This window comes from Photinus pyralis, unplaced genomic scaffold (assembly GCF_008802855.1).
Source record: "Photinus pyralis isolate 1611_PpyrPB1 unplaced genomic scaffold, Ppyr1.3 Ppyr1.4_LG6, whole genome shotgun sequence".
Taxonomy (NCBI): Eukaryota; Metazoa; Arthropoda; class Insecta; order Coleoptera; family Lampyridae; genus Photinus; species Photinus pyralis.
This window is the reverse complement of record NW_022170663.1, coordinates 12,657,791-12,671,216: the sequence shown is the minus strand read 5'-3', so window position 1 is coordinate 12,671,216 and position 13,426 is coordinate 12,657,791. Positions and strand designations below refer to the sequence as shown.

The 13,426-nt window shown below is 36.3% G+C and overlaps 2 protein-coding genes and 1 long non-coding RNA gene across 5 annotated transcripts; 2 read left to right on the top strand and 1 right to left on the bottom strand.

Moving 5' to 3' along the window:
- The first annotated feature begins 236 nt into the window (after positions 1 to 236).
- LOC116174303 lies at positions 237 to 1,124 on the top strand. Its single transcript, XR_004146081.1, has 2 exons — positions 237 to 642; positions 708 to 1,124. It is a non-coding gene; the product is annotated as an uncharacterized LOC116174303 (long non-coding RNA).
- Positions 1,125 to 1,868: 744 nt separating this feature from the next.
- LOC116173654 lies at positions 1,869 to 6,199 on the top strand. 3 transcript variants are annotated; one of them, XM_031491283.1, is made up of 12 exons: positions 1,869 to 2,284; positions 2,338 to 2,592; positions 2,952 to 4,012; positions 4,066 to 4,257; positions 4,316 to 4,378; positions 4,437 to 4,481; positions 4,686 to 4,733; positions 4,786 to 4,827; positions 4,885 to 5,093; positions 5,144 to 5,266; positions 6,002 to 6,128; positions 6,179 to 6,199. In XM_031491283.1, the coding sequence occupies exons 3-11, from the start codon at positions 3,829 to 3,831 to the stop codon at positions 6,086 to 6,088; spliced, it is 993 nt and encodes a 330-aa protein (XP_031347143.1). In that variant the 5' UTR covers positions 1,869 to 2,284; positions 2,338 to 2,592; positions 2,952 to 3,828; the 3' UTR covers positions 6,089 to 6,128; positions 6,179 to 6,199. The 3 variants fall into 3 exon arrangements, with proteins under 3 accessions (XP_031347143.1, XP_031347142.1, XP_031347141.1); XM_031491282.1 differs by having other exon boundaries at positions 2,338 to 2,888; XM_031491281.1 differs by having other exon boundaries at positions 2,338 to 4,012.
- Positions 6,200 to 10,634: 4,435 nt separating this feature from the next.
- Positions 10,635 to 11,633, bottom strand: LOC116174146 (telomeric repeat-binding factor 2-interacting protein 1-like). The gene has a single exon (XM_031491968.1). It carries the CDS (start codon positions 11,457 to 11,459, stop codon positions 10,806 to 10,808), a length of 654 nt encoding a protein of 217 aa, XP_031347828.1. The 5' UTR covers positions 11,460 to 11,633; the 3' UTR covers positions 10,635 to 10,805.
- Positions 11,634 to 13,426: the final 1,793 nt, after the last annotated feature.

Here is a 13,426-nt window from a genome sequence, read left to right as displayed (position 1 = left end):
CACTACTAAGCCGAACGTGACCATAACGTCGACTCATACAACACTTCTTAATCAAGCTGGACGGTGTGCAACACCAAGTAGCTTTTGACGTTACGTTATTGTAGGTTCAGAATATTTTTTTTAACTTTTTTCGAACTACAGACTCATACGAAAATTCTTAATCAAACTGGACGGAGTGTGAAGCAAAGCAGCTTTGGATATTAGGTTATTTGTAGGTTTAGGACATGTTTTTTAAACTTTTTAAAATGCAAACTCATACACTGGACGGAGTATGAGGGGCCTGGATTTTCGAACAGTCGGCGTATTATATGGTATCACCCTGTATGTTGTTATGTTTAGTATCGCTGCTGTTATACAATAGACACAGAATAATGTACACATGTAGAATGGCTAACACATACAATAAACGTTAATCCACATTTATCTGTATCAGTTGTCATCATCGTTAATAATACAGGTGGAGGAGGAGGAGGATTTTCGCACCCTCGTTGATGATGTCGTCGCCTTGAAAAGATCGGGGTAGTCACGCTTGCGAGGGCTGCTATACTGTCGGCTGCGCTGCTGTCATCACGCTTGCGAGGGCTACTACTATCGCCTGCGCTGCTGTGATATCCGTACTGTATTACTTTGACTTCTTTGGCAGTGAGTTTGAATTTTGAGTGGGCCAAGTCGTGAATGACTACTTTCCTGAAATGTTCTTTCATCAGGGACTGCCAGGTTCGGCCCGTCGTTATCGCCCTCTCCATCCTTCGCCAAAAGGAGTTTCCTCGCAGCTGCCAATAACCAACCCTCCTTTTCGATGATGAATTTTAGCATCTGGATCTCCTCGCTGGTTGTATACGGTGGTCTGTAACCGGACATTTTTTTGCTTGGAGGCAGCAACACTAACACAGCAGAACTGAATCTGATAAATAGCTACTTAAAAGAGCCCAACAGGAGCAATGATATCTGATAGAGGAGAACGCCGGATATTTATAGTTTAGATGAGTTTGAGAACAAGTGGGGCCGTTCTAGGAAAAGTGCGTCGTCTCTGAAAATCTCCAGTGATACAGTGTAAAATGTTACAAATAAAGCGCCTTAGAATACAATTCGATTACTTTGTGGATTAAATATTATTTTGAGAATAGCATGTTTATGTTCGATTGTAGTTAGATTTGTTTATGTTGTGATGTTTGTTTATAACAACTTCCGTTTTCTTTAAATGCAATATTAAAATTTCTTTGTTTGTCCTATATATACGGGGCGTCCAAAAAATGGCGACAGGCAAGTGGCTCGTATTTTTTAATAAGCAATTACATATGGTTGGATATCGCTTCAATATGACTATTCAATTTATAAGTAATCAGAAATTTTAGTCACACTTCCGGTTTAACCGGAAATGGTGCACCTCCTTTTGATTTTCAAATGGAAGGTATATGCATGGTTTCTATCTTAAAGTTGAATTATTAATTCTTTCTCAATACAAAATAAAATAATGCGCAACATTTGTGCTGCAAAGCGCGAAATCTATTGATTATGTTTCTAGGGGTCAAATGAAGCCAGAAAAACCCCATATGGCACCTCTGGGATTTTCGCAACACCTAAATTAAACAAAAAATCAAAAACCTCAAAATTTGACTTTTAATTTATTTCTAGCAGCTGGCGTGGCGGCCATGTTTGATCCTGAACAGTGGCCTTATGAATTTCGGTACTTTATATATCTAGGGACTTTACCCTTAACACCCTTAACCTTTGAATAATCAAGTACGTGTTATATACGGTAGATTATTTTATAACTAAAAAATCTAGTTAGTAGTTGTCACGGACGTGTGGTAGTTGTCGGTCGCTGTCGGTCAATTAAATTTCATTTGACATACATTTAATCAATTTCGTTTAAGGGCTGTTAAACCGTCCTCCTTCCTTGCTGCGCTGTGATTGGTCAATCATTATGTATGCATAAAATAATCATCATTATAAGCATCAATGACTATCGCCCGATTGACGTTCTCCTACGTTTCGGTTATTTATTTTCGTGCGCCGTGTACCTATTTTAGCTTTAACTCGTGGTGACATCAAAATGTAGGTATGGGGTTGGCGGCACTACCGAAACTGACCGTTGGCAGCGCCGTAATATGATGGCTGCCGGCTTTAGTATCACCTGCGAAATTTTTTACGATATTAATTGGGGCCTTTGCGGGTGCTTCCGGACTCTTATCTACACGTATTATAGGACATGATGTGATGGCTTCTTCGTCACGAGACACACCCACTTTGCCTGCGTGTCTTTTCCTTTTCCCTTTTGTTGGTGAATACTAAGTCCTTGGTTGGGTGAATACGATATTGATTTTTTGTTTGCAGGTACTTCTCCTCCGGATCGCAAACGACCGTCTTAGTAGTGTATTGGAGATTGAATGCGCGGAGATTGGTGGTCACTCGCCGCTTCACTCTGCTCGTATTCATCTCGTCCACATGCATTGTAACGCTAAAGATGCTCGTTCTGCCTAGGTCTTTCGTGTGGAATGTGTGCAGAGATTACGAAATGTTCTCTTTTTGCATAATTATACTAAGATGTTCTCGACCTCTTCAAGACCGCTCGGTTTTTGTGCCGAGATGGTAAGACTTCAAGTGAGATGGACATGTGTGGATATGCGGACGATTGACTCCCCATTTGCCACGTACTTACTTTAGGAAATGAACATCTTCTCTTCTGCTTAAACAATTAGAAATCTGCTAATAAATTTACAAGGCGTACGCAAAGGATGCGACTACATTTGTTGTATGTATTCGTTCGTTTCCCTAAATGTAAATGTATGTACGTGATAACTACGACGAAACGGGAAGGCGGGCGCGCACACACACAAGCACAAAACGATGACAAGAAAGTGGTGGAACGAACACGTCTCGCTTATGTATATTTTCTAATATCGCGTTACAATTTGTTTTTGAATACGATAATAACTCGCTTTTTTCAGGTACGTCCTTATCGACCTACCTACGTACAACACGGTCTACTCCGTTTTTGACTCGGGGAGCGAATTTTCTCGCTTTTTGGACAAAGTACGCCGGCGAGTGATATTTATAAATCGTGTACTGCTGCCCCTTTGTGGGGTGCTTGCCTGTCTGCCTGCCTGACTTCATCTCGATATGTTCGGGAGAAAATGTAAACTTTTCCATTTATTACCTTTTAATGCGTTTTTGGTTTCTGTTTTAGATTAATTGTACGTGCCTAAAAAGATTGTCGTGTAATATGTTTCGTGTGTACGAAACGAACTGAAGTTTTTATACTTTTTATGGAAATTTGACGACGCGTTGTATATGTTTTTTTGTGCGTGTGTGTCTTCTTCGATTTGTTAATTTTTTTTTTTGTATAAAGTTAGGGCACTGCATTGCATGTTAATTTAATTTCTACTGTGACTGTATATAATTTCCGGCTGCTAGCGCCATCTAGCCGTGTAGTGTACGTTTTGGATATTTAGTTTCTTAAGTTGGAGTCACGTAAAAATTTTTTTTCCGAGTCTAGATGGCGCGCCGTTCGTTTTTGTTAATAATTGTTATTTAACTTGGAGATATTTACAAAACTCCGTGTGATTCTTCTATTTTAAATTGCTTCTTTGCCACAAATCTCATCCAAAGAAGTGAAAATGTGGTCTGTTTCATTATTAAGTTATAAGTGTCTAATACTACCTTTCAAGCATGGATTTGCTGTCTTTCCCCTCATTCATGGAAACAAACTTTGAAAATCTATAATTACTACCCTTATTTTTTAAATGTTGCTAGTTTAGTTTTATTATCTTATTGTAAATATGAACAGTTAACCAGTGTAAATTAGTGTACTTACTATTTCTTTAGATGTCTATTATTAAAAACTATCATGTTGTCACATTTGCCGAGGATGAAAGTGTGGAGATTGTGCCTGATATTTGGATGCACCCAAATGGTCAATGCTATTGGCCACCTAAGAAGGTGAAAAAAACGCAGGCCCCTGATAAGTCATCGTGGCACTTGTACGAAATCAAGATCCTGGGAACATACTGTAAGTTTTACAATCTTTGCATTTTGTTTTAATTTTCTTTACATTAATTACAGCTTCATATGAGAAAGCTAGGGAAAAACTCATATTAGCTGAAGTTACATCTGATTTAAACACAGATGGTGAACGTGATTCTAAGCAATACCGAAAAGTATCAAAGAAAAAACATTTGTCGACCTCAAATGAAGAAGGTAGCGAGAGTGACAGACAGTCGTATCCCTCACCACCAAAAAAAAAGTTGATTAAAGGTAAATTACGTTATGTAAATGTGTGACAATAAATATAGTTTAAATATTGTTGTTTTAGAAAAAAGATTACGCACACAAAGATGTTCAGAAGTTACTCCTGCAAAAAAAATATCTCAGATTGGTATGTGTTTTCTGATGAATTCTGTGACAATAACTTTATTAATTATTTATCTTTTTAGAAGCACATCGTTCACAAACTGAATCGGTACCTGTTCCATATGAAGGTATGTTTGTTGTTTTGTAATGAGGTCTGCCTTTCGACTCTTATTAGTGACATTTAATTATTTATCCATTAAGCCGAGCATTAAGCATACATTTTCAATAGAAAAAGTTATCTTTAGTTATACTTACCTTATAAAGAGTTGTGAAAACCAGACCTTGTTTCACTAAATACCATGGTTTTTTGTAATTTATTGTTATGGTTATAGAAGCAAGTGGTTCACAAATTGTTTCACCATCACCTCATTTATATCGAGGTATGTTTATTCTAATAATAGCATCTACTTCTTTTAATTGTTGTGGTTTTAGAAGCAAGTTATTCACAATCGGTACCATCGCTTTCATATGAAGGTATGTTTGGTATTTTCTATTTATTGTAGTACTTGTGACTCATTTATGTATCTACAGATTTTCAAAAACGAATATTCAAAGAAATACAGTCCATAAAAGTTGGATTTACCAAATTAGTACAAACTGTTGAACAAAATAAATGTCGCTGTGAGAAGGAAGAAGAAATTGAACCAGACGATGTGCTAAAATATTTTCCTCTCAAGACCACCGTAAATGTGCAGAAAATGGAAAATATTTTAGACAAAAATGAATACAAAAACAGATTGGTGGGTAGTAACAAAAGTTATAGAAGCAGTGATCAATCATTTTTTTTTAGATTACTACGTTAAGTCGCATTGGTGATCATAAAGTTGAGGAAATTACCAAACTAATCCTGCGCAAATTGTTCGTGGATGACCTGGCGCGGCAATATAGTTGGATGGGAGCCAAAAAGAAACTGGTTTGAAGCTGTCAGATGTGATATTAAAAGCCGTTTTACATTACACAATAAATTGCACAAGAAGTTGCACAATTTTTGAGCCTAGAAATATTGTGTAATATCAAACGGAAAATTGTATGCGATATCCAAATTGTTCAAGATATTTAGAACATGCTCTATTTTCATACAATTTTTCGTTCAATTTCTCAAGTACGCATGCGTTATCGTGTGGAATGGCTTCACACTTCACAGCTGATCGCTGATGGTGATGAGTAATTATTGTGTACTGTGTTTCATACCGTTATATTACTTATATTATCATTAAAACTTGAAACTTGAGATGTCGTGGTCGAGTGATCAGATATCATGTTTGATTGAAGAATATAGGAAGTATCCAGTTCTTTACTTTGTTAAACATAAAGATTTCTCTTGCCAAGTTTTACGGTTTTTCTCTTTTAATTTGTCTACACTGCCTTTGTCTATAAGTTGTCTGACCGGTAATACAGAACTTACAACAGCAACAGTGATTAAAAGTTTTTGCTTTAAACTACTCATTATGAAAATAAAAATAACAAACAATTAAACTGCGCATGATCACGTACAATAAATTTTGTATGTATATCAAACGGACAAACTTCGCACACAACATATTTCCTACGACATTTTTTGTCTAAAAAAATTATACAATTTTTTGGCTCATTTATTGTGTAATGTAAAACGGCTTTAAGTAAGATTTTCAAGGATGTAGTGTATTAGATATTAGCTATGGAATTCTTACGGAAGCTGTTCGAAAAAATACTGTGGGGAAAAATAGTACCGAAAAAGATACCATTGATGGCATAAAAAATTGGTTGCGTCATGCGGATGCCCGGAGTAAAAACCAGTACGTATGATCCTTTGACCGTGAACTATAACCATCTTGTTTATTTGTAGGAAACGTCACCAGGAAAATAGGTATGTAATACTATGCGCACAAATATATCTGTTCATAATTATTGTCACAGCTTGCCTACATTTTTTCAAAATCTATTTCATTTGTCTAAATTTTATGTTTTGTAATTACCAAAACAAAGGTGTATAATTGATCTGTTAGAATTATTTTATTTATATTTTGGATATACACTTACATTAATCCTTTTATCATGAAACGATTATACAAAGTTAAGTAATTAAATTTGGGTTAAAAATGTACATGCATCGGCACATAAGAAGGCGAGAGATGACGCATACTCACTATTTATATTCTATTAATTGCACCTAATAGTGCGCCACGGAATTAGTTGGCTCCTCCTGCAGACATTAAATTGGTCATCTGCGCATAGCCCGTACTCACCCTCTTATATGCCGATACCTGTAGCTATAGTGTTTATGATTGCCGACACGTGCCACAATATACTTAATTCAAATCTTACAGAACAAATAAGGAGAATAATGACGGAAGTCCTGGAGGATGGGGCAGAAGTGGAGGAAGAGATACGAGATTCTGAGTAGTAATAATTTATATGTAGATACATTTTATTTAAACATAAAATGTAAAATAAAAATGAATATTTTGAATTTTGGTTTATTTATTCCTCCATATATCTATAGTTGATTGCTATTATATGCCTAATAGATGTTTCTTTACATATCTCTGTAATATCTATACATGTGTTGAAAGTTTATTTATCTCATTATTATTAGATGTCTAAGGGATATTATCAAATATCTATATTAACTCCATGTGATATCTATAATTGATATAGATATTACGCGGACACCTGGATATCCATTACATGTCCATAGGACTGCTACATAAATAAAACACCTTTAGATGGGAAACTCATATGGGAGCAACTGGGAAAGAGTTTTTGAGGTTTAGCCACAGGCTAGTGATTTCCCCTATTGACACGGTATGGCGCTGTTCGCATAAGTATGAAATTGACATGCGTAAAGTTCAGCGTGCCCACGCGGCGTGGGTTGACATAAACAAACCATTGGTTACGTTGATCGTGTTATTCCATCGTGTGTGATTTTCTCTCTATTTTTGCAAATGTTTGTTCTATCATCTTAACTTAAGATTGCTTTCTTAGTTCCGATCCGCGTGTAGTTATAGTTTACTTCGTTCGGCAACGTCTTTCGGAGTGTACAAATTCACTTTTTTGTTGTATATACCTAGGACCTTTTCGTAGAATAGTGCTTTAGTTATTTAGCAAGAACTTTTATGTACATTAATATATTACACGTGTTTAGTTAAAGACTATAGCTTGGTAAGTTGCCTAATTAAGTAAGCCTTTTCACCTAAACATTTCACAAATTGTAAAAATCAAAACTATATCGATAACATTTTCTAGTATTATGGATCTTCCAACCATTAAATATAAGAACAAATGTTCTGTACCAGGCTGTAACGACAAAGTGAGTAAACGTCACCGTTTTCCGAAACAAGAAGGTTTACTTCAACAATGGTTGCATGCTATCCAGTCACCTAAATTAGCGAACTATAATGCAGCGTACATACGTCGAAGTTGTTTTGTATGTAGCCAACATTTCTCTCAAGAATACTTGTTATATGGGACAAGAAAAGGTATAACGGAAGATGCTGTCCCAAGCTTAAATTTACCAGGTATGATCAAAAACTGAAATAATGTGGTGTCTATTTTAAATTATTAATGTTACAGTTGCACCTGATGTTGCGTCCATAGTTCCACAAGTGGAAGATCACGTTACGGAAAATCCCTCACAAGTTTGCAGCTTTATAAATGAACCATCAACATCACGTAGTTTGCAAGGTACCTATTGCGATATGCTTGTTTAAATTTTTAATACAAACTACCTACTTTTAGTTATACCTATCCCTGAGAACTTGAAAATTGCTAATTTGGATTGCCCATTACCATTGCAACAGTCACTGGAAAATATACCATCCTCACATCCACAACAGATTAAATCATTACCATTATGTAAGTATTTCTAAAGTAAAATGTGGATCATAAATTTAACCAAACTCTTACAGGTATTAAAAAACGGCGAAGCATTTTAGAACAAATTAATGTAACTCGAACCAAGTTCTTGTCACCACGGTGTAAAAAACTGTACAGTATGCAGATACGTGAAATAGTCAAAACAGCTAAAATGCAGTCTAAAATTAACGATTTTAAAACAAGGCTACGTAATGCAGAGGTAATGATAAACTCGCCCACACATCTAAAATTTTTCGAAACTGTGAATAAAACTACGGAAATGTTTATACTCCAACAAGTTAGAACCCAGAAGCAACCACCCCACGGTCGACGATTTTCATTGGATGAAAAAATATTTGCTCTAACCTTACTGAAAGCGGGTCCCAAAGTGTTCCGATTATTATCAAAAATATTCAGCATGCCATCACGGAAAACACTATTAAATGTACTAAATAAATTACCATTGCGCCCAGGCATAAATAAACAGCTATTTAGAAGTTTGGAATGTGTTGTGGCAAGCATGGAAGAAAATCAGAAGATCGCTGCTTTGGTCTTTGATGAAATGGCTATATCTCCCTCTGTTACGTACAATTCCAGTCTGAAATGCGTAGATGGACTTGAACATTGTGAGCAACGATCACCTCGAATTGCTACATATGCCAATGTCTTCATGTTGAAGGGCCTCTATCGACAGTGGAAACAACCATTGGCATTTACATTTAGTTCTGGACCTATTAAATCAGTTCTATTGAAGACCATGATTAAGAAAATAATTGAAGAGTGTCAAGTAATTGGAGTAGAAGTAATCGCAACAATCTGCGATCAAGGGGCTGCAAATAGAGCTGCAATAAATAGCCTATTACGGGATACTGCAGAATATTTACAAACACAAGGCATAGAGAATCGATATCATGGATTTCTGATAAAGAAGCAGGAGGTTGTCCCATTGTACGATGTGCCGCATTTATTTAAAGGGATCCGCAATAATTTGATGAAATACAATGCACGATTTACCCAAAATGATGTAATCAAAGTTGCAAAATGGGAGCACATTGAGAAGTTTTACCTCTTGGATACCATGGACCCCACTCGTCTGTGTGTCAAACTAACGGATGCACATATATATGCTAAGCATATGAATAAAATGAAAGTGTCACTAATGACGCAAGTATTTAGCTGGAATGTTGGCTCACTTATGAAGCGTATATCCCAGTGGAGTAAGTAACTCAAATGTAACTAACATTCTTTTAAATAATATCTTGAATTATGTAGGTACAAGTCGATCTGTTTGTGCATCATTTCATCATTTTTACTAAATCAAGACCTTCCTGGTGTTGAGCCACTAGAACCCGCAGTTGCTGTCGAGGTGCCTGTTTCCGCCATTGCCTATAAAAGGAGTCCGGTAGCTTCTTCCACAGTAGCGTATTTTGCTGGGTACATAGGGAAAAAAATGATTAAAAAAACTAAAGGCTGTGAAAGTTGTAACAATAAACTAAGTTACAGTGATGGGAATGTTCCCATGGAAGTGATAGAAGCCAGACAATATCCAGGATCGAAATTGTATAGGCCAGGAAGCTATTTATTTTTCATTTGTGGGCAAGTATTATCTCGCTCTTTATATATAATTCCTAGGCACTGCGCTAAGGATAAACTCAGTGATTTTTTGTTAACACATTTAATGCAAACTTTGAACTTTAATAGCTTCAATTGCCCATCTCACCCTAATTTAGGAAAGCTCATTGTTTCATTTTTAGTAAGATGCATCCTGTACTTTTGGTGCAAACAAGTTAACCGTATTTTAACAGGAAAAGATACAAAATTTGAACGGTTTTTAAAATTAACATCTAATCTATCTCTAGTAGATCCAATAAAATTGCATGCCCATAATCTACATTTACAGAAATGTAAATATAAAAAATAGTTGTACTAATACTTTGTAAATATTGTAGTGTTTAGTGTAAGTACCTTTTAGTATAGTTGTAATCTCGGTTGTAATCGTACAAGTTATAACGTAATTACTCAAATTCAAGTATAAAGCATTATATTTTGTAAAGCAAGTATACAGTACGCAAAATAAATTCGCTTTCTAATACTTTTTTTGTTAATTATAGACAACGTTAAAGTCAAGTGTCGATTATAAACTGTTCAGATATTGTATAAATGTGCTTGAATGTAAATACATGAATTGTGATACTTTAAATGATACATAAAGTTCATTTAAGGTATTACAATTCGTGTATTTACATTCAATCTTAATTTCAAACACATTAATACAAGATTTGAATTTCCCGCTTTCAATTATTACTTGCCCCTATTGACACGGGATGGCGCTTTTTACAATTCCAGTCGGTAACATGGGAGTTTCCCATCTAAAGGTGTTTTATTTATGGGACTGCTACAGCTATCTAATGGATATTATGGATGTCCACAATTGCTCTCTATCTGACATCTAATGGATGGGATTGTGTTATGTGGGTAGTTTGCGGCTATCTACCGACTGCCGCTCGCTGTTGCTGTTCAAAGGACTATCGTTTTGGTACGGTATAATCAAATAAAATAAATATTACAATTTATAGATAAAAACTTGCAGGTTGGTAAAAACAAGAAAAATCGACCAACTAATCGCTGGTTTCGGAACTTGTGTCGTCGTATTCGACTAAGCGACGAATTGCTGCGGCTGCTTCAGAAGATGTTCCGGGGGTGTGTTCACCTGCAGTGGTGCCGTTGTGGCTATCGCCAGCCGAACAGTCGTCGTCTTCTTCTTCCTCTGCTTCTGCTTCCGTTACGGGAGGATGAGGAAGAGGAGGATGGTCGGCCGCGGTAGTGCTGCTCGCAGTGCTGCTTTCATCATCGTCTATTGCCCCTGTGGTGGCCGCAGTGCTGCTTGCATCGTCATCATCCGAGGATGAATCGTGTATTACCCCTACTGTGGTGGTGGAGGAGGATTTTCGGACTCTCTTGGATGATGTCGTCGCCAGATCCGGGCAGTCACGCTTGCGAGGGGTACTATCGGCTGCGCTGCTGTGATATCCGTATTTTATTAATTTTACTTCTTTGGCAGCGAGTTTAAATTTTGGATGGGCCAAGTCGTGAACGACGACTTTTCTGAAGTGCTCTTTTAACGATTGCCACGTTCGGCCCGTCATTATCTCCCTCTCCATCCTTTGCCAAAAGGATTTCCCTCGGAGCTGCCAATAACCCTCGCTCTGAATTATGAATCTCAGCATTTGGATCTCCTCGTCGGTCGTATACCGTGGTCTGTAACCGGACATTTCTTCGCAGCAATACCCCGCACTAACACAGAACTGATAGATAGATAGATAGCTACTTAGGGAGCGCAACGGGAGCAATGATATCTGATGGAGGAGAACGCCAGATATTTATAGTTTAGATGAGTTTGAGAACAAGTGGGGCCGTTCTAAGAAAAGTGCGTTGACTCTGAAAATCTCCAGTGTCAGCGCAAAATACGCAGGGATACTGTGTGAAGGTGCGTGGGCGAGGTTCTTCCTTCCCCTTTCTAAGAAATGAAAATGATACAGTGTAAAATGTTACAAATAAAGCGCCTTAGAATACAATTCGATTACTTTGTGGATTAAATATTATTTTGAGAATAGCATGTTTATGTTCGATTGTAGGTAGTTAGATTTGTTTATGTTGTGATGTTTGTTTATAACAACTTCCGTTTTCTTTATATGCAATATTAAAATTTCTTTGTTTGTCCTATATATACGGGGCGTCCAAAAAAAGGCGACAGGCAAATTGCGACGTTGTGGCTCGTATTTTTTAATAAGCAATTACATATGGTTGGATATGGCTTCAATATGACTATTCAATTTATAAGTAATATCAGAAATTTTAGTCACACTTCCGGTTTAACCGGAAATGGTGCACCTCCTTTTGATTTTCAAATGGAAGGTATATGCATGGTTTCTATCTTAAAGTTGAATTATTAATTCTTTCTCAATACAACGATGTCAAATTTTTATTATTCACAGTGAAACAAAAATAATGCGCAACTTTTGTGCTGCAAAGCGAAATCTATTGATTATGTTTCTAGGGGTCAAATGAAGCCAGAAAAACCCCATATGGCACCTCTGGGATTTTCGCAACACCTAAATTAAACAAAAAATCAAAAACCTCAAAATTTGACTTTTAATTTATTTCTATCAGCTTTGTAGTGACTGTTTATTACTTTTAATAACCTGATTCTTAAATCTGGGACTGTGGAGAATCTAAAACTGTAAACTTTTATCAGCTTTTGACCAACAATGGCTTTGCCCGAGCTGTTTTTGTTCAAAAAGGTACAATTTTTATTAAATTCTTTTAAAAAATCGCCATTCACTCAAATTTTACATGATTTTTGACTTCAAGAAGATGAATGGATTGAGGAAGACTTGTTTTATTCAAGAAAAAATATGGGTTTGAGATACGGGTACTAAGAGCTTTCCAACATAACGTCTCACACAAGGATGGCGGTTGCTATTTAAGATTTTAAAGTTGGGGTGGCTGGAGCGCAAGGGGTTGGAGAGGGTGCGTCGTCAACTATGTCATTGTGGTTTTCCCTCCATGTTACAAAAACCGATTTTAAATTCTGAAAATATTTATTTTATTTTCAGAGATAGAGGGGGTGGTAAGTTTTCAAATTGTCACCCTGTATATATGTAATTCCTGTGCATTTCTGAAAATTACTGACCTAAAGCATACAGCCCGTGCTGTGCACGCATTAATAGAATAATACATACATGTCCACAAAGTGATTTTTCCTTAAATATTGCGATTTTTCGATTTAAAAAAATTGTAACTTTTGTATTATATAAATTTTAAACTTCTAGTGCCCGTATCTCAAACCTATATTTTTCTTGAATAAAGCAAGTCTTCCTCAATCTATTCATATGTATACTTGAAGTCAAAAATCATGTAAAATTTGAGTGACTGGCGATTTTTTTAAAAGAATTTAGTAAAAATTGTACCTTTTTGAACAAAAACGGCTCGGCCAAAGCCATTTTTGGTCAAAAGCTGATAAAAGTTTATAGTTTTAGATTTGCCACAGTCCCAGCTCTAAGAATCGTCACCTATTAAAAGTAAAAAGCAGTCACTCCAAAGCTGAGAAAAATAAATTAAAAGTCAAATTATGAGGTTTTTTTATGTTTTGTTTAATTTAGGTGTTGCGGAAAATTTGCGAAAATCCCAGAGGTCCCATGGGGTTTTTCTGCTTTATTTGACCCCTAGAAACATAATC

Bases quoted from the DNA above. Each gene is read 5' to 3' on its own strand.
- LOC116173654 (XM_031491283.1), top strand. From the start codon at position 3,829: ATGTCTATTATTAAAAACTATCATGTTGTCACATTTGCCGAGGATGAA. The intron at 4,013-4,065 runs GTAAGTTTTACA...CATTAATTACAG, and splicing joins CAAGATCCTGGGAACATACT to CTTCATATGAGAAAGCTAGG. The intron at 5,267-6,001 runs GTTTGAAGCTGT...GTAGTGTATTAG, and splicing joins TGGGAGCCAAAAAGAAACTG to ATATTAGCTATGGAATTCTT.
- LOC116174146 (XM_031491968.1), bottom strand. From the start codon at position 11,459: ATGTCCGGTTACAGACCACGGTATACGACCGACGAGGAGATCCAAATG.